Source organism: Lissotriton helveticus, chromosome 3_1 (genome assembly GCF_964261635.1).
Source record: "Lissotriton helveticus chromosome 3_1, aLisHel1.1, whole genome shotgun sequence".
Classification (NCBI taxonomy): Eukaryota; Metazoa; Chordata; class Amphibia; order Caudata; family Salamandridae; genus Lissotriton; species Lissotriton helveticus.
Window position 1 is genome coordinate 340,269,774 of NC_136061.1, and position 26,607 is coordinate 340,296,380.

General features: G+C 53.5%; 1 protein-coding gene across 15 annotated transcripts in view; it reads left to right on the forward strand.

The window, feature by feature from the left end:
• The window catches only part of NCOR1 (nuclear receptor corepressor 1), a 1,934,049-nt gene that overhangs the window by 1,731,816 nt on the left and 175,626 nt on the right, over positions 1-26,607 (forward strand). For all 15 annotated transcript variants that reach the window (XM_078679968.1, XM_078679976.1, XM_078679969.1 and 12 more), the window contains one exon: positions 20,416-20,567. In XM_078679968.1, coding sequence (XP_078536094.1) covers positions 20,416-20,567 — 152 coding nt within the window. The remainder of the gene's footprint in view (positions 1-20,415; positions 20,568-26,607) is intronic.

The following is a 26,607-nucleotide window of genomic DNA, read 5'->3' on the forward strand; positions in this document are numbered from 1 at the left end:
CACTAGCCAGTGACCGGGTGGAACCAGGAAGGAACCAGACGACGTCGAGGAGCAATCAGGTGCTGTCTTGAAGCTTGTCTTGGCAGCCACGTGGACCAGGAGGCATCGACGACGACCAGGGGCTTGAGACGGACTGTCCCACGTAGGATCTTGCAGATGAAGGGGTCGACTTCCGGATTGGTGTCAACAAGCCTTGGCAAAGGCAACCCACGCAGGATACAACAAAGGCTTCTGGTGCAGACCAGCAAGGTCTGAGGTGCTTCACCTTTGCAGGGAAGCAAGGGCCAGTCTGGAGCAACCAGACCAGCGATGTGGTTCAAAAGGATTGTCGTCACAGAGGCTACTATCCAACGGGCCAGCAACCGGACAACGCGCGAGCAGTACAAAAGCAGAAGGGCCCCACGCAGAACTCGTGGAGTGTGAGGGGGCTGATCTTCGTCGCAGGTGGAGCTCGGGATCGGGGTGTTCGAGGCATGTGGGCTGCTGAATTTATATCTATGCATAGATCGCCGCCTAGTGTTGGTTCCGGATGATTGCACATTGTTGTCCTGGAAGAGTCTTCGAAGTATCACGAGATAGGTGGCTCCTCCCTGGACTACAGTGCGCATGGGCATCCCCTCCATGCTCAGATTGTTTTTTTCCGCCATTGGGTTCGGATGTACTTCTTGACTCACGTTCGGAAATCATATTAGTTACTCTTTTTTGGGGCCAAAAGGCCTTAGGGGCGTCGGTATTGTCTTTCGTTCGGTGCCTTTCAGCTTTCTATTCTTTGAACTCGACTTCGGAAGACTTTTAGGCTTCGACGCCAAAGGCCTGTCGAAGATCGACGATGGAACGGAGCCCGTTCAAGCGCTGCCCCGTCTGCAACTCTAAATATCCACACATCGACGTGCACCCGGTGTGCAACAAATGTCTCTCACCGGATCACGACGAGGCCAGCTGCATGGCTTGTTTGTTCGAAGTTCAAGTCGAAGAAAACTCTCCTTCTTCGACGCGCTGCACGACAGTCGGCGCGTGAATCGGCACCAGACCCAGAAAACATCTTCGGTGGTGACGATGACGAAAATGTACAAGACGACGAACCGGAACACTCGGACCCCGCGTCGGAGCCAGACTCCACCTGCCACGAGGACGAGGAACAACTCTACGTCCATGATGAAGACATCATCGAGGTAGGAGACGACGCACAACCTCTCGGAGCCGTCGACGACGACTCAAGCGAGGAGCTAGGCCCAACCGCAGTAGCGGGGCCCCATACAGACTCTTCCACGGCTTAGGTCGAGGCATCGCCGGAAGGCCTTAGCCAAGATAGTCCCGCTTCCAGGCCAGACTAAGAACATTTCCAAAGAGCCATCGGTAGATCGACCACTCACAGTGGAAAAATCGAAACCGAAAGCAAAAGACCCAAAATCGAAACCGAAAGTGTTGACTACAACCGTCGGCTCGAAGACTACGGAGCCGTCCAAGTCAAAACGGGTGCTCGACCCCTCGGAGTCAACAGGGGGCGTCGACCCGAAGATCGGAGCGACGAAGCATGTGTCTGCTTTTAAACACGTCACGCTCACGTCAACGTCGAGGCCAAGCTCCAAAGATGGCGAATCTTCCAAAGGACTCAAGGCCCAAAAGGCCGTCGATCGGAAGATCCAGAAGCCGCAACTGGTCAAGGCCTTCGGGCCGAAAAACACCATCGGCTCGAAGGAACAATCCTCCTCCACCATCACAAGCGTCCCTGCTCCGCAGCAACGCGTCGAGTCGACGAAAATGCACAAGCACGCGGACCAGTCGGAGTCGGTCGGATCGAAGTCTTCAAAGCAGGTCGGTCCATCACCGGTGCCTTTGGCGCCTATCAAATACGGCCTGCCCCCGACAGCTAGGCCTAAGGCTGTGCAACTCCAAAAGGCTACAGACTCATCCAAGTCAACGTCAGTAGCTGCACCCGCCCAGCCTCCAAACGAAGACGTGCAGTTCCAGCCACCAAGCTATGAAGAACAGTCGAAGTTATACATCGACTCCGAATCAGGCAAGCTCACCGTTTACAAACGGTAAATCAGACCTGAAACACCTATGGAGCCTTACAAAATACCACTAAAAAAGAAGAGAGACTCCACTACCTCTCCAATTCTTTTTGAACCCATACACACATATGGGCAAGGCTATTCCTACTCACCTACAACAGTCACTGAGGACGTGGGGGAGGAGGATAATGAAGAGCAGTTTAACTACCCCATGGACACAGATCAAGATGAGTCCCAGCCATGGGCTGATATTGTTGACCCTGATGAACCACACACCACCCCTGACACTCAGTCATATGCGGTCAAGACTTCGCCTACTGAGGACACTGCTGCGTTCAACGCGCTCATTGAAAGAGCGGCACATAACCATGACGTGGATATGCACGCTGACCCCGTGGAGGAAGACTTCCTTTTTGATACATTCTCCACATCTGAAAGATCTGTAAAAACTCTACCTATGCTCAAGGGTGTGCTCAAACATGCAAGTGACATTTTTAAAGAGCCCACTAAAGCAAGGGTGGTAAATCCGAGAATTGAACGGAAGTACCGGCCTGCGCCCATAGACCCTACCTACATCAAGGGCCAACTCCCATTGGACTCATTGGTGGTGGCTAATGCTCGCAAGAGAGCGAACTCGCAAACAACGGGTGATGCTCCTCCTCCAGACAAGGAGTCCAAGATCTTGGAGGCCTCTGGGAAACGTGTGGCTGCCCAAGCTGCTAATATTTGGAGAATCTCCATTACCCAGGCCCTGTTAGCAAGATATGACAGGGCACACTACGACACTTTAGAGCAGCTACTGCAACACCTACCAGATACTTATAAGGAGGGAGCAGAAATGCTTATACAGGAGGGAAAGTTAATTTCCAACGCGTCCATTAAGTGCGCGTTAGATGCAGCTGACACAGCAGCTAGGGCCATAAACACTAGCGTAATGCTGAGGAGGCATGCCTGGCTCCGCATCTCTGGATTTAAGTCAGAAATCCAGACTACCCTACTCAATCAACCAGTAAACCCTGACTTCCTGTTTGGTCCAGAAGTAGACACCACTCTTGAGAAGATTAAAAAGGACACAAACTGCGAAATCCATGGGGGCTCTGCAGTCTCAGCAGTTCAGGGGCGGTTCCTTTCGTCGCTCCGGTAACAGGGGAGCTTCAAGAGGACAAGCGTCACAACAAGCCCAGTACAACAAGGGAGGCACACAAACCACCTATAACAAGAACAATAGAGGTGGATACCGTGGAAACAGCACCAAGGGCAGAGGACGTGGAAATAATAATGCCAGATCCTCCGCCACTAACAAGCAGTGACGTCTTGTCACTACCCCCCGACCATATAACACCAGTCGGGGGGAGACTCCAGCAGTTCCTGCCAGTCTGGGAAAGCATAACCACGGACAGGTGGGTGAGACAACTTATACAACAGGGTTATTGTCTACAACTGACCTCCACTCCACCCAACATACCCCCAAGACACCGTCCTATGTCCGCCGAGCACATGCACTTATTGCAGCAAGAAGTCATATCCATGCTGCAAAAAGGGGCCATAGAACTCGTGCCCGTAGAACAACAGGGAACAGGGGTGTACTCTCTGTACTACTTAATCCCAAAAAAGGACGGGTCTCTCTGGCCCATTCTAGACCTCAGGCCTTTGAACCAATACATCCTATCAGAACACTTTCACATGCTCACGTTACAGCAAGTTCTGCCGTTGCTCAGTCAGGGAGATTTCCTGGCAACCCTAGATCTTAAGGATGCCTATTTCCACATTCCCATTCACCCCAGTCACAGGAAATATCTCAGGTTCACCATCAACAACCAGCATTACCAGTTCAAGGTACTGCCTTTCGGGGTCGCTACAGCCCCCGGGTGTTTACCAAGTGCTTAGCGACAGTGGCCGCGCATCTTCGGAGACAACACATCCATGTCTATCCGTATCTAGACAACTGGCTTGTCCAAGCAAAGTCAGCCCAGCAGTGTGCCAACCACATGTCCCGTACAATCCACCTCCTACACAGTCTGGGATTTTCCCTCAATTACCAAAAGTCCCATCTTCAACCCGCACATGTACAGCAGTACCTAGGCGCAGAAATAAACACGCTCGCTGCCACAGCGCAACCGAACTCAGCGAGAGTCCAATGCATGCAAGTGCTAATTCAGAGATTCAAGCCCCAACACTCACTCCCAGCGCAGGTGTTCATGCAGCTGATAGGCATGATGGCCTCCTGCATCTTTATAGTCCCACACGCGAGGCTACACATGCGTCCGCTTCAGGAATGCTTAGCACGCCAGTGGAACCAGGCTCAAGGACAGTTAAAACACCTAGTGTTGGTGACCGGTCGTGCGTACAACTCTCTGCATTGGTGGAATACACAAAACCTTTGCAGGGGACGACCGTTCCAAGAGCCTGTACCACAGATAGTGCTGACGACGGACGCATCTCTCCAAGGCTGGGGAGCGCATGTCCTCCATTATACAGTGCAGGGACTATGGACACCGCAACAGCAAAAGATGCACATCAACCTGCTAGAACTGATGGCAATCTTCATGGCGCTGAAGGCATTCAAGTTGCATCTCTGCAACAAAGTCGTGTTGATCCGGACGGACAACATGACTGCAATGTATTACATCCAAAAGCAAGGGGGGACACACACTCCACAATTGTCACACCTAGCACAATGCATGTGGAAGTGGGCCATTCAAAGGAACATGTTCCTCATGGCGGAACACCTCCCAGGGAAGGACAACCAGATGGCAGACTTGCTCAGCAGACACAGCCATCAGATGCACGAGTGGGAGATACATCCCTCGGTGCGCCAACCATACTTCCGCCGGTGGGGTCATCCACAGATAGACCTATTCGCCACACACGAAAACGCAAAATGCCGCACCTTCGCCGCCAGGTTCCCACACCCGCAGTCTCTTGGCAATGCGATATGGATGAACTGGTCAAACAAATTTGCGTACGCCTTTCCTCCAGCTCCACTCATACCGCTAGTGGCACGCAAACTGAGGCAACACTCCATGACGCTCATCCTGGTTGCTCCAACGTGGGCGAGGCAAGCGTGGTACACCACGTTCCTAGAACTTTCCGTGGTTCCCCACGAGCGCCTATGACTCACACCCAGTCTCCTCACTCAGAGCCATGGAGACATTCAGCACCCAGATCCGCAACAGTTGAGCCTTGCAATATGGCTCCTGAGGTCATAGAGTTTGGCTACTTAGACCTCCCTACTGACTGCATGAACGTCATAAAGGAGGCTAGGCGACGTACCACCAGGGCCTGCTACGCGGCGAAATGGAAGCGTTTATCTATTGCTCCAATAATAACATAAATCCACTCGACGCTTTCACGCAACACATATGTTACTTGCTGCACCTATACAGGTGTAATCTAGCGTATAGTTCCATCAGGATACATTTAGCTGCAATGGCGGCTTATCTACAAAATAGACAGCACCTATCCCTTTTCAGAGTGCCTGCCATTAAAGCTTTTATGGAGGGACTCAAAAGGGTCATTCCTCCAAGACACCCGCCTTCGCCTGTCTGGAACCTCAACATAGTCCTCACCAGGCTCATGGGCCCACCATTTGAACCTCTTCACTCTTGTGAGATACAATTTCTCACAAGGAAAGTGGCTTTTCTGGTGGCAATTACGTCACTGCGACGAGTTAGCGAGCTGCAAGCCCTCACTATTCAGGAACCTTTCATTCAAATACATGCTAATAGGGTTGTGCTGCGCACCAACCCTAAATTCATGCCCAAGGTAGTGTCACAGTTCCACATCAACCAAACTATTGAACTACCTGTATTCTTCCCAAATCCTGATTCAGTGGCAGACAGAGCACTACACACACTAGATGTTAAAAGGGCTCTCCTGTATTACATAGACAGATTAAAGATTTCAGGAAAACTAAACAACTGTTCGTTGCCGTCTCTCCACAGCACAAGGGCAACCCAATCTCTAAATCCGGTATAGCCAGATGGATTGTTAAGTGCATCCAGATATGTTATCAAAAAGCTAAACGCACGTTAACAGTTCCCCCAAGAGCGCATTCCACACGCAAGTTGGGGGCATCCATGGCTTTCCTGGGTAACATTCCTCTAGAGGACATATGTAGAGCAGCCACATGGACCACCATACACACATTCACCAAACACTACTGTGTGGATGTACACTCAAAACAGCAAGCTGCTGTAGGTCAGGCTGTTCTCAGAACTCTTTTTCAGACTGCTGCAGCTGGCACGGGCAACCGCCGCTAAGGAGGGTACTACTATTTATTCTATGCATAGATATAAATTCAGCAGCCCACATGCCTCGAACGGAATATGCTACTTACCAGTATGCATCTGTTCTTGGCATGTAGGGCTGCTGACATTTATATTGCCCGCCCTCCTCCCCGGTGCCTGTCGCAGCTGTAGCACTCAGATCTAATTAATTCATTCTCATGCATGGTCATCTCTTACTGTATCACACTCCATCTCTGCCACAATGGCGAAAAACAATCTGAGCAGTGCCCCAGCAACCGGTTTGAACTGGGGTATGCATGGAGCACCTAGTGTGCTCCAGGCAGTGTCTCATTCTATTCAACCCTCCCTGTCCAAATACACAAAGGCAGAAAACCTATTGTCCAGACCTCCGTGACTGGAAGGACTCCCAGCAGCAGGAGGTCAGACTTGTGTCGGTGGCAGCAGCGTCCATTTTGTGACGCTGGGGCTCTGGTTAACTTTAACCGGGATAGTCAGCAACAACATGTCTTCTCCCTCTAGAAGGGTGGAATGCTACCCCTGTCGCCAGAACTGGCGAGGGGCAGTATTCCAAAGCGTATGACACCTTACACGACATGTTTTGTTAAAGCCAAACCAGAGTTAGCATTTAACCGCGAGGTTCATAATGCACTTGAGAGTATATGGTATGGCAATATCATAGAACAGCTATAAGGACATGGTTCCGAAAGCTGCAGACAGGCTCAGCTCATGCTAGAGCACCATCTCACACATAACCAAGCACTCTGCCTCTAGGATTGTTTAGGCCTGCCATAGGAGTGACTTATAGGTTACTATGTGTCTATATATAAGTAGGTATAGGAATACCATACCTAAGCAAGGGGTGATTACACGACCTTACCCCAGCTGAGTGATCAGCCAGTTTTGTCTATTTGAGTGGCCAGCCAGGGGTGGCATAATACATGCTGCAGCCCCTGGTAGGACTTGGTTACACCTATGCCATGAGTACCTAGGGTACACTTCTACAGGGGCTGACAAGGTGAACCAATTCCCAATTGTGTATGTACCTAGAGTACATGGTGTAAATTTAGAGAGAGTGCATCTGGGCTGTGGGTCTGATCAGCAGGCCCACAGCCACATCTAAGTCGAAAACCAGTAAAGCAAAGCAAAAAGTGGGGGTGACCATAGGAAGCAGACTCTACTCTCCTACAGTTACACCCTTCCATTTTTGTCTGCCACTCTGCATGTTTCACTAGTTTGTCCTCCGACATTAGCACAACATATTCCCATCTTAGCCAAAGAAGTTCTGATGCAGCTTGCCAAAGGTGCATATGAACTGGCATAGTGGTGCAGAGGGGCAAAGTATGCTACTTTCGGTACTACTTGGCCAGTCCCGAAGCAGGGAACAGGTTTTTCAGATTAGAATGCCCTTTCCTTTGAAGATGGTGTAGCCTTTTCATGTGGGTAGGCTGTCCTGCTACCTGCGGTCTTCTCTCTGCTACATTCCTCTAAAGAGGTGGAGAGACTGCACAATTTAAATCCTAAGCACATCCTTAGTTTCTGCTTTAACAGGACTAAAATTCATCGAGTGGGCTATCAATTCTTGTTGCAGTGCGTCAGAAGAGTTCCTGGCCCCACCACGGCCTCCAGCAACCACACAACACTATCCCAACTTCCTGGTATGGGTCCAGAGCCATACCTGAAAGCCATTTTACAGGTGTTGTTCAAGTGGGCTATACTCCTCTTTGAAACGTCTTCCAACACAATGGGTCCTTTCGGGTTGTGCAGACTATCGCCGGCAAGTTATCCCACACTGCTGTTCACACCTTTCATGCTTCAGTCAATGCCAAAACTCCTTATCTGAAAGAGACACGTTAGTATTAGATTCCTTACCTTAGAATATCCCCAGGCATCAGACTGGATCCGGAAATTTTTGCGTAGCAGTACCCTTGCGCGTCGGTAGGCGTCGTCTGCGGCTCCGCGTCCGTCGTGGGCGCCGTGATGACGTCGTCGGAGTACTTAGACGCCGCCTCCGCGTGCTGACATCAGTTTTCCGTGCCAGCAAGCGCAGATCTGGAAAAAGCAGTAACCCTAGTCATTTTTGACTACCTTTTTGATCCTTTTTGATTGCTTTTCGAAGTCTCTCGACTCCGAACGGTGCCGTAGGGATGCCCGGCTTCAAGCACTGTGACGATTGCGACCGTCTGTCGGTCACGGATCCTCACCGCGTCTGTTTGTCCTGTTTGGGCGTCGATCACAACGACAAGGCCTGCTCTGACTGCCGGTCCCTCTCCGCGAAGGCCAGGCGGGAGCGGTCCCGTAGGCGCCTCGAGCTCCGGCGGTCGGCCCCGCGCCGCGAGAGGTCCCGATCCCATGGGAGGTCGAGGGACAGGTCGCGGGCTCGGAGCCACCACAGCTCCGAGAGTAGGCCGCACTCCTCCGGGTCGAAGTCGTCGTCGGGTAAGAGGCACAAGAAGTCCAAGCGGCGTCATCGCTCCTCGGACTCCCCCCGACGCTCGCGCGATGCGGCCGGGGGTTCGGGTGACACCACCCATGTGGCTCCGTCGGAATCGCGGGCGCCGCGTGCAGCTCCACACCCTCCGGTCCCTGGGCTGAACGCGACGCCGGAGGAGATCGAGCGCTTCCTCATGGCCATGAGGAAACTCTCTCCTCCGACGGGCTCCGCGGCGCCTTCGGGCCCAGCGGACCCGTCTGGGGGCCCTAGCGGGTCGGCGGCTCCGGCCCCTACGCCGTCGGGTGCATCGGCCCCGACGCCGCCGAACGCCTTCGGGCCCGGCGCCGCAGGCCCCCATTATCCCGCCGGCGCCTTCGGGCCCGGCGCCGCAGGACGCCGCTGGTCCTCCTTCGGGTTCGGGATCGTCGCCGGTGGATCTGACGACCTCCCCGGTGTCGGACCCTCAGGTGTCGCCTCCGACGCCGTCCTCGGGCGGCGGCGGCCCCGGTTCTACCTTCGTTCCTGTTCAGCCGTCGGAACGGCCCCATTGGGCACCGCTCCAGACGTCGTTTGGTGAATTTCACTTTTATGAACAGGCCCCATTGGTTGAAAACCCTGAATTTCAGGAGATGGGTGATGAAGAGGACTGGGAGGGGTCTGAGGACCCTCTGACCAGGGAGTGTCAGTCTCAGGAGGACTGGACAGGAGACCTTGGGGAGGCCAGTGGCCTGGACACCTCTCCAGACACTGGGTTTGTCTCCCCTCCTACCGTGGCTTCGGAGGAGGGGGCAAAATATAGTGTGGTGCTGATGAGGGCTGCCAAGGCCTTGGGCCTTGAGCTCCCCGTCGCGGCCGTGAGGACTAACCTCCTCACTGAGGTCCTTAAACCGCAGTCAAGCTCGGCCGAGCCTCTGCTGCCCTTGTATGAGGCCTTGACCGACGTTCTTCTGGGCACTTGGTCCAAGCCCGCTACGGGTTCGCCCGTAGATAGGAACGTGGCCAGACGCCAGCGCCCAGCCCCGGGCGACCCATGTTTCCTGTCCTCCCACCCTACCCCCGAGAGCCTGGTCATCCAGGCCTCCAATTCCCAGACCGCATTCCCGTCGGTCCCGCCGGACCGGGAATCCAAGAGGTATGACCAGTATGGGAAGAAGATCTTCTCATCCCTTAGTCTAGGACTGCGGTCTTCCAACACCGCCTGCCTCTTGGGACGTTACACCCACTCTGTGTGGGATAAGGTCGCGGAAGTGCTGCCAGAGTGTCCGTTGGAGGTGCGGGCCAAACTCGGCCAAGCCCTTGTGGAGGATCGGGATGCAGCCAAGTATTCCATCCGGTGTGGGCTGGATACCACTGACTCGCTGGGTAGAGCGATGGCAACGACGGTGGCAGTCAGACGCCACGCCTGGCTGAGGTCCGCCAACTTCTCGGCAGATGTTCAGAGCACGCTCATGGACATGCCATTCGATGGCCGTCGCCTCTTTGGCGACAAGGCAGACCATGCGCTTGAGCGCTTTAAGGATTCCAGGGCTACGGCCAAGTCCTTGTGCCTCTCGGGCCAGCGCCGGCAATCGGCTGCCTTTCACTCCTTTCGTGGCCACGGAAGGGGTGCGCCCACACGCGCCGCCAGCCACGCACCGCAGGGCAATACCCAACGTGGTGGCGGCCGTGGGAACCGCCGTCCGGGCGGTCGGGGGCAGCGGCGAGGTCAGTCCACACCTTCTCCCGCAGCATCCGCCTCAAAACCCTCCTAGTCCGTGCTTTCAGGCCCATGTGACGCCAGTGGGGGGCAGGGTTCGCCATCACCACCTCCACTGGCGCACTGTCACATCAGACAGGTGGGTGCTGCAAATCGTCCGAAGGGGCTACTCCCTCCCCTTCGAGGCGACTCCTCCAGCCATGCCACCGCAGAACCACCGTGTATCGGGGGATCATTTGCGACTTCTGCAGGAGGAAGTTACGGCCCTCTTGGCCAAGGGGGCCATCGAGCGCGTTCCTGGGCCAGAAGTCGGGTGTGGTTGCTACTCCCACTACTTTCTGGTACCCAAGAAGGGCAAAGGGGGCCTACGCCCTATCTTGGACCTAAGGAACGTCAACGGCTTCCTCCGGAAGGAGAAGTTCAAAATGCTGGCTCTGGCTCAGGTTCTGGCTGCCCTGGACCCAGGAGACTGGATGGTAGCGTTGGACTTGCAGGACGCTTACTTTCATATCCCCGTCCTGCCTGCCCACCGGCGCTACCTGCGGTTCATGGTGGGCCACGAGCACTTTCAATTTACCGTGCTCCCCTTCGACCTTACCAGCGCCCCACGGGTGTTCACAAAGGTGATGGCGGTGGTCGCAGCTCATCTGTGCAGGTTGGGGGTTTCAGTCTTCCCCTACCTCGACGACTGCCTGTTGAAGGCGGGCTCGCCCCAGACAGTCGTCAGCCACCTCCAGACGACGGCGGACCTCCTGCACTAGCTGGGGTTCTCCATCAATGTGCCGAAGTCACACCTGTGCCCCTCTCAGAAGCTCCTCTTCATCGGAGCGGTTCTGGACTCGGCGCGGTTTCGGGTTTATCCGCCCGAACAGCGGGTCCGGGATATTCAGGCTCTGATTCCCATCTTTCAGCCGTTATCCTGGGTTTCGGTCAGGTTGACGCTGCGGATTCTGGGGCTGATGGCCTCCTGCATCCTACTGGTGCATCACGCCAGGTGGCGGATGCGGGCTCTGCAGTGGGACCTGAAGTTTCAGTGGGCCCAGCATCAGGGCAACCTATCCGACCACGTCCTGATCTCGGAGGGCACTGCGAGACAGCTGCAGTGGTGGCTTACGGACCGCGATTGGGTCAGCGGCAGATCCCTCTCCCTTCCCCAACCGGAGCACGTAGTTGTGACGGACGCGTCCCTCCAGGGCTGGGGAGGCCACATGGGAGAGGCGGAGATCAGAGGCCTCTGGTCTCCTGCGGAGACCCGGCTCCACATCAACCTGTTGGAGCTCCGGGCGATTCGTCTGGCACTGAAGGCATTCCTCCCCTCTGTCCGGGGGAGTGTAGTGCAGGTATTCACAGACAACACCACCGCCATGTGGTACTGCAACAAACAATGCGGGGTGGGGTCGTGGATCCTTTGTCAAGAGGCTCTTCGCCTTTGGCAATGCCTGGAACGCCAGGGCGTGACCCTGGTGGCTCAACACCTGGCAGGCTCTCTGAACGCCAGGGCGGACGAGCTCAGTCGTCGGTGCATGATGGATCACGAATGGCGTCTGAACTCTGACGTGGCGCAAGGCCTCTTTCAGCGATGGGGAGAGCCTTGGTTAGATCTATTCGCCACCGAAGAGAACGCGCAATGTCATCAGTTCTGCACGTTGGAATTTCCAAGGCGGCACTCGCTCTGAGACGCTTTTCGTCGCGAGTGGAGTTGCGATCTGTTGTACGCCTTTCCGCCTATACCACTTCTGCCCAGAGTGCTGAAGAAGATCAAGCGCGACCGGGCCCAAGTCATCCTTGTGGCTCCGGACTGGGCACGAAGGTACTGGTATCCAGAGCTACTCAGTCTGTCAGTCGATCCCCCGGTTAGTCTGCCTCTTCAGGAAGACCTTCTGTCGCAGCAGCAGGGGACGGTCCTCCACCCGAACCTGTCCAGTCTCCACCTCCATGCTTGGAGATTGAGCGGCGACAATTGAGGCCATTTGACTTGCCTCCTGAAGTTTGTAACATCATTCTGGCAGCCAGGCGTCTCTCCACAAAGTCGGTATACGCCTGCAGGTGGAACAGATTTGTGGCATGGTGCACAGCAAAGGCTGTGGATCCCCTCAATGCCCCTCTTTCTGAAGTCCTTCTCTTCCTTCTTTCTCTTGCCCAGCAGGGCTCTGCTCTGGGCTCTATCAAGGGCTACCTTTCTGCCCTTTCAGCCTTTCTCAGGCTGCCTGATCAACCTTCTTTGTTCAAGTCCCCTATTGTTAATAGATTTCTTAAGGGCCTCACACACACGTTTCCTCCTGTTCCGTTTGTGATGCCTCAGTGGGACTTGAACCTGGTTCTTACCTTTCTGATGTGCGCTCCCTTTGAGCCACTTCACAACTGTCCTCTTCGCCTTCTGACCTTGAAGACTGCTTTCCTGGTTGCCATCACCTCTGCCAGGAAAGTGAGTGAGCTCCAGGCCCTTTCTTGTACCCCACCTTTCCTTTCTGTCCATCCGGACAAAGTGGTGCTGCGTACCAAACCTTCTTTCCTGCCCAAGGTTGTCACGGCCTTCCACATTGGGCAGTCTATCACCTTGCCGACCTTCTTCCCGTCACCGCATCCCTCTAAAGAGGAAGAGCGGCTCCATCGTCTGGACCCAAAACGTGCGCTCTCATTCTACTTGGATCGCACACGCCAGTTCCGGGTGGATGACCAACTCTTTGTTGGTTACGTGGGTGCGAAGAAGGGGAAAGCGGTGCACAAGAGGACCATCTCCCGGTGGATCATCCAGGCATGCTACTCCTTGGCTAGGAAGGAGCCGCCTGCTGGATTGCGGGCTCATTCTACCCGAGCCACGGCGACTACCACTGCCCTGGGCAGGGGAGTGCCTTTACAAGACATCTGTCAGGCAGCTACGTGGGCATCGCTGCACACGTTCGCAAGACACTACTGCCTGGACAGCCAAGTCCGGAGGGATGGCTTCTTTGGCCGTTCCGTCCTCCGGGACTTTCTGGTGTGATTTTGGTTCGCAGACCCACCACCGGGGTTGGTATTGCTGGGGTATCTATTCTAAGGTAAGGAATCTAATACTAACGTGTCTCTTTCAGATGCACAAGTTACTACTTGTGTAACGATATATCTGTAAGAGACATTAGTTAGTATTAGATTCCTTACCGACTCACCCATCCTCCCCGTTCTGCGAACCAATATCTAGGGTTAGGGTTGTCCCCTTCAGGGCCCTAGTTTCAATGGCACCAGTGTTGGTTTTTAACATGGCTCTGCGTTTCTGGCGCGGAAAAGCTGTGTCTAAGAACTGACGTCAGCACGCGGAGGCGGCGTCTAAGTACTCCAACGACGTCATCACGGCGCCGACGACGGACGCGGAGCCGCAGACGACGCCTACCGACGCGCAAGGGTACTGCTACGCAAAAATTTCCGGATCCAGTCTGACGCCTGGGGATATTCTAAGGTAAGGAATCTAATACTAACTAATGTCTCTTACAGATATATCGTTACACAAGTAGTAACTTGTGCATCCCAATTATGGCGTTGTGGTGCCAAAACCGACTCCACTTGTGCTCTCTACAACGCAATCAAGGCACCAACACTATAGGGTCGATACCAAGGTCAAAACCCGTTCCCTCGACTTTACATACTTTCCGGGTGATTTAGAGGTCTAGAAGGGAGGCCAAGGGCCTCTTGGAGAAGAAGCAATAGAAAGAGAAAAGCCCAAACGAGGGTTTCAGGGAAATTGCTGAGGCCAGTAGACTCAACATTTTGCCCTAACTGGACTCCTGTGACTTTTTTACCTCACCACCCCTACCCCTCCTCCCCCCTGCAGGGTGGCTGTCTATCATGCGGTTATTAGGAGAGTTGTCACTGCTCACTGTGGAAACCAGGACCAATATTTTATTAGAGGTGTTCCAGCGAAGTTAAGCCCTACTGGATCATGTCCTTGCCATCTGGGCCAAACCCTTATCCACTCTAGCTGCTAACAGGACCATAATCAGGAAATATAGGCCAATACCTGGTGATGCCCAGTGTCTTTCAGAACATCATTCGCCTTAAAGGCTGGCAATGCAGGCATTCTCATCCTCAAAATTGTCTGTAGGCAACTTCCCTTTGGCACTGGCCAAAGGAGAATATGAAAGACTTCGAAGGTAGATCCAAAAAGATTTTCGTTGATGGGAGCCTAACTGTAAGGAAATACCTCTTTTTGTATGTTCAGCCCCACATTTTGCTATTGATGCTGCTGAATTGTTGACTCTGAGAGAGCACCGAGGCCTATTAACCAGATCTCAGTGCCAGTGCTCTGACCATAAAGTATATGTAGAATTGGCTATTCCCAATTGGAAGTGGCTAGTAAGGCCTGAGTATATGGTACCCTGGTGCCCAGGGCAGGTAAGTTAGAAGAGTGCCCCTGAGCTTGCTGCACTGATTGTGCCATACTGAAGGTCCTCCAAGTAAAACAAGTCTCCCAGTTTGCCACTGCAGACTGGTAGAGCAGTTGTGCACTGCTATCCCGACTTTGCCATTAAAACCAATGGCAAAGCCACCACTTTCCCTGGACATGTGTGTAAGTTAGCCCTATGGTAGCCCTACCGCGCCCTAAAGGCAGGGTGCAACATATGACACAGGCAGGAAATTAACTTTGCATTTTCTTATGGTAAAATAGACAAAACTACAGTTTATACTTTGGAAAGACTTGATCGCTCAATTGGTAGTGTTTTAAATGACACACGTTAGTGATAGATACCTTACCTTAGAATATCCCCTGGCATCAGACTGGATCCGTAAAGTTTTGCTTAGCAGTACCCTTGCGCGCGTCAGTAGGTGGGGTCCTGCGGCTCCGCGTCCGTCGCTGGCGTCTTATGCGCCGAGATGAAGTCACGGAGACTACTGACGTCAGTTCTTTGTTTTTCCGGCTCCAGCAAGCGCAGATCTAGGTAGAGTACGTACCTTAGTCACTTTTTGACTACTCTTTTGAGACTTTTGTCTCCCCTTTTTTCTCCTGGTGCAGGTAGGGATGCCTAGCTTTAAGTCCTGTTGGGCCTGCTGTCGCAATATGTCGGTGGCGGACCCCCATGATGTTTGCCTCTACTGCCTGGAGACCGACCACGACTCCCGGGACTGTCGGGCTATGGCCCGAAGGCCTTGAGGGAGCGGCGCAGGAAGCTGCTGGAGGTCCGGCACTTGTCCCGACGACGCTCAGAGTCCAGGGACCGCTCGCGGGGCTGCAGTACTCACTCCTCGGGCTCCAAGTCTTCGCCCTTGGATTCCGGTAAGCGACGACATAAAAAGAAGTCGAAGAAGCGTTTTCGCTCTCCGATGTCCCCCGTCGGTCCTCGGATGTGGACGAGGGGTACAGGGGTTCTGCCCCTGTGGCTCCCTTGGAGCCCCGCGGCCTACCCACCTTTCCCGGGTCCGTCGGTGACTCCCGAATAGGTGCAAGAGTTTCTTGCCACCATGGACCGCCTTTTTAGGCCTCGGGCTCCCGCCGGTGCGCCTTCGGGCCCCGCGGTCCTGTGTCCAGATCCTGTTGGCCCGTCGGCTCCGCCGGTGGATCCAGCTTCGGCGCCACAGGATCCTATGTCGTTGGCTCAGGCCCCGGCAATACGGAGTCGGGCACTGCGCCCTCAGCTCCGCCGTCGGCGCCGCAGTGGGTGCCGTTCATTCTGCCCTTGCCCCGGTTCCAGGACCATTTTATTCCTGCATGGGATCCGCATTGGGAGACTGCCCCGGTTGGCGCCATTCACTGCGCCGTTCATCACTGCTCTGGTTCCGCCACCGCGGCCAACTCCTCCGGCAACTAAGGTGGACGATGATTGGGAGGGGACCGAGGACCCTCTTGCCCATCAGTGTGACTCCGAGCAGGACTGGGTGGACAATCTGGAGGATGCAGGCGACCTCGATGTCTCTTCTGACCAGGGGTTTGCCTCTCTTCTGCCTACGATGGAGGAGGGCGCTCCTACATGATGGTGCTCCGTTGGGCTGTTGAGGTCCTCAACCTAGACCTTCCTACTGTGGCCCTCAAGACCAACCTCCTCACCGAGGTGCTCCAGATAGCATCTACCTCGTCGGAGACACTGCTTCCCTTCAATGACGCCCTCACCAACGTCCTGTTGGGTACTTGGTCGCTACTGGCCACAGGGGCCCCTGTGGAGAAGAATGTCACCAGGAGTCTCTGCCCGGCGCCTGGTGACCCTGCCGTACTCACCACCCACCCGACGCCTGAGAGTCTGGTTATCCAAGCCTCGACGTCGCAGAGTGCTTTTCCCATGGCTCTGCCGCATAAGGACTCTAAGAAGCTGGAACAGTTCGGGAAGCGGTTGTTCTCCTCGGCCAACTTGGGGCTGCGGTCGGTGAACACAGCCTCCTTATTAGGCCGCTACTCCCATGCGGTATGGGATACCGTGGCTCAGGTGCTGCCTCAGTGTCCTGAGGAAGTTTAGGCTGTAATTTCACAAGCGGTTGCTGAGGGTAATGATGCGGCTAAGTTCGCCATTCAGTGTGGTTTGGACACTGCTGACTCGTTGGGCACGTCAAGTGCGTTCCTGGACGTGTTTGTTATTCCCACTACTTTTTGGTCCACAAGAAGGACAAGGGGGGCTTGCGCCCCATCTTGGACCTCAGGAATGTCCATCTTGGACCTCAGAAATGTCAATCGCTTCCTCCGGAAGGAGAGGTTCAAGATGTTGGCTCTGGTTCAGGTTTTGCTGCCCTCGACCCTGGAGACTGGATGGTAAGTTGGACTTGCTGGACGCATTTTCAGTTTGCCATGCTCCCCATTCGGCCTTACCAGTGCTCCTCGGGTGTTCGCGAAAGTGATGGCGGTGGTCGCAGCTCATCTGCGCAGGTCAGGGGTGTCAGTCTTCCCCTACCTCGACGACTGGTTGTTGAAGGCAGGCTCGCCCCAGGCAGTTGTCACCCACCTCCAGACAACGGCCTACCTCCTGTATTTGCTGGGGTTTTCCATCAACGTGCCGAAGTTGCACCTGAGTCTTTCTCAGAAGCTCTCCTTTATTGGAGCGGTTCTGGATTCGAAGCGGTTTCAGGTTTATCTTCCCGAGCAGCGAGCCCAGGATATTCAGGCTATGAATCCGATCTTTCAGCCTCTATCCCAGGTTTCGGTCAGGATGACCTTCCGGCTCCTGGGCCTGATGGCCTCCTGCATCCTGCTAGTGCAACATGCCAGATGGCATATGCGGGCTCTGCGGTGGGACCTGAAGTTACAGTGGACACAGCATCAGGGCAACCTGTCCGATCACGTCCAGATCTCGAAGGGCACTGCACAACACTCTCCTTTCCCCAACCGGAGCACACAGTGGTGACGGATGCGTCCCTCCTGGAATGGGGAGGCCACTTGAGAGAGGCAGAGATCAGAGGCCTCTGGTCTCCGGCGAAGTCCCGGCTCCATATCAATCTTTTGGAGCTTCGGGCAATCCAACTTGCACTGAAGGCATCCCTTCCCTCTGCCCGGGGAAGTGTGGTGCAGGTGTTCACGGACAACACCACCTCCATGTGGCATTGCAACAAACAAGGCGGGGTGGGGTCGTGGACCCTATGTCAGGATGCTCTGCGCCAATGAACATGGCTGGAACATCAAGGCAATATCTTGGTGGTTCAACACCTGGCAGGTTCTCTGAACGCCAGGGCGGACCAACTCAGCCGCAATTGCTTGATGGATCACAAATGGCGTCTGAACTCAGGCGTGGCGCAAGGTCTCTTTCAGCAATGGGGAGAGCCTTGGATAGATCTATTCGCCACCGAAGAGAACACACAATGTCATCAGTTTTGGCATTGGAATTTACAAGGCGGCACTCGCCCTGCGACGCTTTTCGTCACGAGTGGAGCTGCAGTCTGTTGTACGTCTTTCCGCCTATATCACTTCTGCCCAAAGTGCTGGAGAAGATTTGGCGTGACCGGGCCCAAGTCATCCTTGTGGCTCCGGACTGGGCACGAAGATACTGGTATCATGAGCTACTCAACATGGCGATCGATCCCCCAATCCGACTGCCTCTTAGGGAGGATCTTATGACGCAGCAGCAGGGGACAGTCCTACACCGGAACATGTCCAGCCTCCACCTCCATGAGTGGAGATTGAGCGGCAACAGTTGACAGCTTTTGACCTTCCTCCCGAAGTCTGTGATGTCAGTCTGGCAGCCAGGCGTCCCTCCACGAAAATGGTGTATGCCTGCAGGTGGAACAAGTTTGTGGCATGGTGCAAGCCAAGTCTGTGGATCCCCTTTCTGTCCGTCTTTCTGAAGTCCTTCTGTTCCTTCTTTCCTTTGCCCAGCAGGGCTCTGCTCTGGGCACTATCAAAGATTATCTTTCTGCCATCTCTGCCTTTCTATGGCTTCCAGATCAGCCTTCTCTTTTTAAGTCCCCGGTTGTTAGCCGTTTTCTGAAAGGCAATACGCACACTTTTCCTTCTGTGCTGTTCATCATGCCTCAATGGGACTTAAACCTTGTCTTGGCGTATCTGATGTGCGCTCCCTTTGAGCTCCTTCTTAACTGTCCTCTGTGTCTTCTAACCTTAAAGACTGCATTCCTGGTTGCTATCACTTCTGCCAGAAGAGTGAGTGAGCTCCAGGCTCTTTCTTCTAAACCTCCTTTCCTTTCTGTCCATCCGGACAAGGTGGTTCTTCCTTTCTTGCTGAAGGTTGTCACACCCTTCCACATCGGGCAGACTATTACCTTGCCCACCTTCTTTCAGCCTCCGCATCCTTCCAGAGAAGAAGAGAGGCTCCACCATCTGGACCCAAAACATGCGCTCTCCTTCTACCTGAGCCACACACAAAAGTTCCTGGTGGATGACCAGTTCTTTGTTGGCTATGTGGGTGCCAAAAACCATCGGGCCGTGCACAGGCGGACCTTCTCTTGGTGGGTCGTTCTGTGCATCAAAGCATGTTACTCATTGGCTAAGAAGGAGCCTCCTGTGGGGTTGCGTTCCCATTCCATCAGGGAGCGGCAGCCTTGGGACGCGGTGTTCCCTTGCAGGACATTTGTCAGGCAGCTACGTGGGCATCGCTGCACACATTTACCACGCATTAGTGCCTTGACAGTCAAGTCCGGAGAGACGGCTTCTTTGACCGTTCTGTTCTCCGTGACTTTCTGGTGTAATCTCGTTCACAGACCCACCTCCGGGGTTGGTATTGCTAGGGTATCTATTCTAAGTTAAGGAATCTATCACTAACGTGTCTCTTTCAGATGCACAAGTTACTACTTGTGTAACGATATATCTGTAAGAGATATTAGTTAGTGCTAGATTACTTACCGCCCCACCCATCGTCCCCATTCTGCGAACTGATTACTAGGGTTAAGTTCATCCCTTTCTGAGCCCTAGTTTCAATGCACCAGTGGTCAGTTTCTTGCATGGCTCTGCGTTCCTGGTGCGGAAAGTCGTGTACAGAACTGACAGCGCGCATGGGTGGCGCCTAAGTAGTCTCTGTGACGTCATCTCGGCACATACGACGCCAGCGACCGACGTGCATCCGCAGGATGCCACCTACTGTAGAGCAAGCGTACTGCTAAATAAAACTTTCCAGATCCAGTCTGACGCCTGGGGATATTATAAGGTAAGGAATCTATCACTACCTAATGTCTCTTACAGATATATCTTTACACAAGTAGTAAATTGTGCGTTAGCCCCACAAGGCAGGCTCCAAAGGTGAAGCCGCCTTTCAAGGGCAGATGTGTCACACTAAGGGGGAAGGCTACCCCATTATTGAGGTAGACAGGCTAGCACGGGGAGCAGAGACGGAAAACCAGTTACCAAGCTGAAGATACACGTAGAACATGGTCCCTTTGAGGCAAGTTATTCAAGGTATGTATCTTTTTCTTTTTGAGGGTGAAGACAAGACAGACCACATTTTGTAATGTTTCATGAGACGGGGTTGAGACTGAATATCTTCCTCTATTGTAACTTTCTGTCATGTTTGAGACTTTCTCTATAAGTTTTTACCATTCTCTCAAATTGTTTTATAGAATATTTATTGTAATTCATACTCTGTAACAACCCGTAAGCTAATAGTTGTCTTTTGTCTTCTCTCTGTGTAGCACCAGAGCCCACTCGACAGTATGAAGGCCAGATTAATCGTTTTCGTGCACAACAATCCCCTTCCCCTCAGCCTCCTCCAAGCTCCCAGGTTGAAGGTGTTGGACAGGTGCCGAAAACTCACCGACTGATCACGCTAGCTGATCACATCTGTGTAGGTGTTTCTACCCACAGCAAGTCTTAATTTATGCTCCATATGTGATAAATAATGGTTCAAAGGGACCATTTGTTCATCGGTTACAACTGATTAATACTATACAGTCTTTCTAGTATTAGTGGAAGACTGCAAACTCATCTAATGTGGTGTTTTCTGTGCCTGCTGTCCTACAACAACAGAATGTTTGTTAAATGAAAATCTTAGATGTAACTTTCAGAAAGCTTATTTTTTTTATGCCTTCCCTGATGAAGTGGTCCATTTGAACCATATACGATTTGTAACCTCACATGTAATCTGAAAGATACAGGTTATTATTAGATTCCTTACCTTAGTTTCTGGATCCAGAAATTTTTGCGTAGCAGAACCCCTGCGCGTCGGCAGGTGTCCTCTGCGGCGGTGCGTCCATCATTGGCGCCGGGATGACGTCGCCGGAGTACTTAGACGCCGCCCTTGCGCAGTGTCGCCAGTTCTTCTTTTTTCCGCACCAGCAAGCGCCGATCCGGAAAAAGTGGTACCCTTTGGTCATTTTTTGACAAAACTTTTTCAATCCTTTTTGATCTGTTTTTCGAGTCGAACGACTCCATCGGTGCCGGTAGGGATGCCCGGGTTCAAACCCTGTGCCAACTGCAACCGACTGATGTCGGTTACCGACCCCCATCGCCGGTGCCTGTATTGCTTTGGGGCCGACCACGATGACAAGCTGTCCAGTAAGCGCCTCGAGCTCCGGCAGTCGGCCTCACGCCGCTCGAGGTCCAGGAGGAGGTCGAGGGACCGTTCACGTGGCCGGAGTCATCACAGCTCGGCGTTTCGGCACCACTCGTCGGGCTCCAAGTCCTTAGGTAAGAGGCACAAGAAGTCGAAGAAGCGACACCGCTCTTCTGACTCCCCCGACGCTCGTGCGACAAGGCCGGGGGTTCGGGCGACACCGCCCATGCGGCTCCGCCAGAGCCGCAGACGTCGCTGCCTGCTCCAAACCCGCTGGTCCCTGGGCAGAACGCGCCGCCGGAGGAGATCGATGCCTTCCTCATGGCCATTAGGTCGCTCACTCCTCTGTCGGGTTCCGCGGCACCTTTCGGCCCAGCGGTCCCGACTGGGAGCCCAAGCGGGCCGGGTGCTTCGGCGCCGTCGGGTGCTTAGTCACCGTCGGCGACTTCGGTCCCGACGCCGCAGGGCCCCGTCGGATCCGGGTCGCCGCTGGTCGACCTAACGACCCCTCTGCCGGTGTCGATCCTAGGGTGTCTCCCTCGACGCCGTCCCCAGACAACATTGTCCCCAATTCCTCCTCTCTCCCCCCCCTCCCCCCCCCGATCCGGTTCCGCCGTTGGATCGGCGTCGATTGACGCCGCATTCGACGTCGAGAGAAGTGCAATACTTCTATGATCCGGCCCCATCATTTGAACCTGAGTACCAGGAGATGGTGTACGAGGCGGATTGAAATGGGTCTGAAGACCCTCTGGCACAGGAGTGCCAGTCTTTTCAGGACTGGGCAGGTGAACTAGGGGAGGCCATTGTTGTCAGGAACCTAATATAAAGGTTCGCAGTTTTTTTGTTCCTCAGGAGCAGTACCCAAAAGCCCACCTTCCAGCAGCTCCGACTCTGCACTAAGAGTTCCGCAGAGGATCGAAGTGGCTAGACGAGGGGTGGTAAGGGAGGGTACTGCGGGGAGGGAGATCTGGAACGAGATAAACACAAAAAAAACGGAACACAGGAACGTGGATCTACTGTAGAGACTAAGTTGGACTCTTGACACTAAATCCCTGAATACCTGAAATAAAAGTTCTTGGTTACACATAGAAATAATAAGTTCTTCTCCTTGGTGATATTCTTCAATTCAGAATATAAGAGGAAAAGGCATTTAGAGTAGACTCTTACAATTCAGATCTACTACATAGATTTATGTAACTAAATAACATCAAGTAACAACATTCATTTGTATTTCCAATGAATCTGAATGCCTAAAGAACCCAAAAGAATGCTTTTTCCTGGTTAGAGCTGTTTGTCACAAAGGTACTTCTCGTATAATTAACCTCTGCCTAACACACACTGTCTGCAAAGATTGTGTCTAAAGGAAATATTAATTAACTAAAGATTCGTTTTTTGCCAAAAGAAACCTCAAAATAAAAGTATTCACAATATCGAGTTCTCAGTTGTATTACTCAGTAATTTCTCACTAAAGAGCAATCTGTAATGTTTCATCTGCTTTGTACATCTTTGACAGTTCAAACATGAATTATGATGAAACTCGGAGCTTTCAGCTGAAAGAAATCCGTTCCAAACCAAGCGTTAGCAAGGAAATGATTAATTGCACCAAAACACGCCAAATGAAGGTCTGGAATCGGGCCTGCGCCAAGACACGCAGGTCAAAAGGTTTCTTCCATGATGCGGGCGAAAGGAAATAGGATGGATCCTACCTGCGGCGTCTTCTAGCGAAACTCTGTGGTTGGAAACCACCAAATATCAGGAAACTGGAAACCAAGTCCTCGAAGGATGACCGGAGCCTCAGGAAGCAGAGGAGGAAAGACGAAGGCTTCTGAAGAACTCTCCAGAATAATCCGCACGGTTCCAAGGGTGTGGTCCTTTTTATAGACCCAAGAGCAACTATGGTGGCTGCGAAGGAACAAAAGGTCTTTAGCAACATCTAACAAAAAACAAGCATTGGCCCGAATCAGAAGGAAAATATGGCATGCGTTTGTTACCAGAGAACAAAGGTGCAGTAATAAGGCAAAAATGGTATAAGCACACAAATAGTATAGTCCAAAAAGACATAGATCAATTCAGCAAGGTACACAAGGCCAGGGAAGGTACTGGGAAAAGGTCATAGAGCTTCGTAGAGCTTGACAGATCCTGACAATTGTTTGGACACTTCCCTACACTTTATTTTTCTCCTCTCCTACTGTGGCTACGGAGGAGGGGGCTGCCTACAGTGTGGTGTTGACGAGGGCAGCCAAGACCTTGTCTCTTGAGCTCCCCGTCGTGGCCGTGAGGACTAACCTCCTCACTGAGGAACTCATACCGCAGGCAAGCTCTTCGGAGCCTCTACTGCCGTTCAATGAGGCCTTAACTGACGTTCTTTTGGGCACTTGGGCGCCAAAGCCCGGCCCCGGGCGACCCTTGTTTCCTGTCCACCCACCCCAACCCCAAGAGCCTGGTTATTCAGCCCTCTCATTCCCAGACCGCATTCCCGACAGCTCCCCCTGATCGGGAATCCAAAAGGTATGAACAGTACGAAAAAAATGTTCTCCTCACTTAGTTTGGGGTTGCGGTCGGTCAACACCGCTTGCCTTTTAGGCCGTTGTACCCAATCTCTGTGGGACACGGTCGCGGACATGCTGCCACAATGCCCGGAGGAGGCCTGGGTTAAACTCGCCCAAGCCCTTGCGGAGGGGCGAGATGCGGCACGATATTCCATTCGATGTGGGCTGGATACCACTGACTCGCTAGGCAGGGCGATTGCAACGACGGTGGCGGTTCGCCGCCACGCCTGGCTGAGGTCCGCCAATTTTTCGGCTGATGTCCATAACACCCTTATGGAAATGCCGTTTGATGACCGTCGCCTCTTTGGCGACAAGGCAGACAGTGCGTTTGAGCGCTTTAAGGACTCCAGGGCTATGGCCAATTCCTTGGGCCTGTCGGCCACGCGCCAGCAAACTGCTGCATTTCGTGGCAAAGGAAGGGGCACCCCCACACGTCCTGCCAGCCACGGGCCGCAGACTAACATCCAGCGCGGTGGCGCACGTGGTAACCGCCGTGGCGGTGCCAAGGGACAACGACCCCCGCAGTATCCGCCTCAATGCCTTCCTAGTCAGAGCTTTCAGGTCCATTGAACGCCAGTGGGGGGCAGGGTTCGCCATCACCTCCTCCACTGGCACGACATCACATCGGACAGGTGGGTGCTGCAAATCGTCCGAAGGGGCTACTCCCTCCCCCTCGAGGCGACCCCTCCAGCCATGCCACCGCAATACCACCGCGTGTTGGGGGATCACTTGCAACTTCTGCAAGAGGAAGTTACGGCCCTCTTGGCCAAGGGGGCCATCGAGCACATTCCTGGACCAGAAGTAGGGTGTGGTTGTTACTCCCACTACTTTCTGGTTCCCAAGAAGGGCAAAGGGGGCCTACGCCCTATCTTGGACCTGCGGAACGTCAACAGCTTCCTCCGGAAGTTCAAGATGCTGACTCTGGCTCAGGTCTTAGCTGCCCTAGACCCGGGAGACTGGATGGTAGCGTTGGACTTGCAGGACGCTTATTTTCACATCCCTGTCCTACCGGCGCTACCTGCGGTTCACGGTGGGCCACGAGCACTTTCAGTTTACCGTGCTCCCCTTCGGCCTTACCAGCACCCCTCGGGTGTTCACGAAAGTGATGGCGGTGGTCGCAGCTCATCTGCGCAGTTTAGGGGTATCAGTCTTCCCCTATCTCGACGACTGGTTGTTGAAGGCGGGCTCGCCCCAGACAGTCGTCAGCCACCTCCAGACTACGGCCGACCTCCGGCACCTGCTGGGGTTCTCCATCATTGTGCCGAAGTCACACCTATGCCCCTCTCAGAAGCTCCTCTTCATCGGAGCGGTTCTAGACTCTGCGCAGTTTCGAGTTTATCCTCCCGAGCAGCGGGTTCGGGATATTCAGGCTCTGATTCCGATCTTCCAGCCTTTTTCCCGAGTCTCCGTCAGGTTGACGCTGCGGCCTCTGGGGCTGATGTCCTCCTGCATCCTTCTGGTGCATCAAGCCAGGTGGCAGATGCGGGCTCTGCAGTGGGACCTGAAGTTTCAGTGGGCCCAGCATCAGGGCAACTTGTCCAACCATGTCTTGATCTCGGAGGGCACTGCAAGACAGTTGCAGTGGTGGCTAATGGGCCACGATTGGGTCAGCGGCAGATCCCTCTCCCTTCACCCAACCGGAGCACGTAGTTGTGACTGACGCGTACCTCAAGGGAGAGGCGGAGATCAGAGGCCTCTGGTCTCCGGCGGAGTCCCGGCTCCACATTGTGAGAAGTTGGCCTGGTATATGATGATCACTGTTCTAGTGATCACCTTGCACCAGTCCAAACAACCCTTATGGTGATGGTTGTAAGTTAACCTTATAGACCAGTTATCCTAGTGGTAGCGTGGACAGAACAGTCTTAGGCTAAAAGACTCTTGAGGGCGTGTAAAGCCAGCTGTTTTACCCCTTGAATATCAAATGAAAGGACACCACACAGGATATATATGTATTTATTTACTAACACACTCCTCAGAACTTTTTATGAGATCAGAGGCCAAAGCACTTAACAAGATACTTAGTCAGAATACGTTAAGTTGCACAATTTACGGTTAGACCCTAGGGGCGAAGCCATCCATATATTAAGAAAGTGGTATAAGTACCACGTGATGAGAAAAGGAAGGGCCTAGGGAATCGCTGGGGCTACACTATCTGAACCTTAGTTTAGAAGTAGGAGGCCAACAGGCGGCGCGTGCAGTGTCTTTACACACACGCGGGAGTCAATGTAAAGTCAATGGGAACTTAGAAGTTAGATTTAGAAGGATTTAGGACACTTCCAGTTTAGCTAGGAGGAAACAACTAAAAACCTAGACACTTGGATAGTCAATACCCTTGGGAGCACCGAAGTACTCTCGTTACCTCACCCACTGACGGCGGGTGCATAGGTGTGAAGATGTGTCTGGTTTCGTTGTTGAATCCTATGGAGCCTTTGAAGAAAGATGCTGCAGGCGACCAGGAGGAAGACTGCAGGCGACCATGTCCGGGTGGATCCAAGGGTGGATCGAGGATGAAGAGGACCGGAAAGCAGAGGGGACAGAGTCTGGGTCACTAGCCAGTGACCGGGTGGAACCAGGAAGGAACCAGACGACGTCGAGGAGCAATCAGGTGCTGTCTTGAAGCTTGTCTTTGCAACCACGTGGACCAGGAGGCGTCGAGGACGACCAGGTGCTGGAGACGAGCTGTCCCACGAAGGTTCTCGCAGATGGAGGGGGTCGACTTCCGGATTGGAGTCAACAAGCCTTGGCAAAGGCAACCCACGTAGGATACAACAAAGAGACCAGCA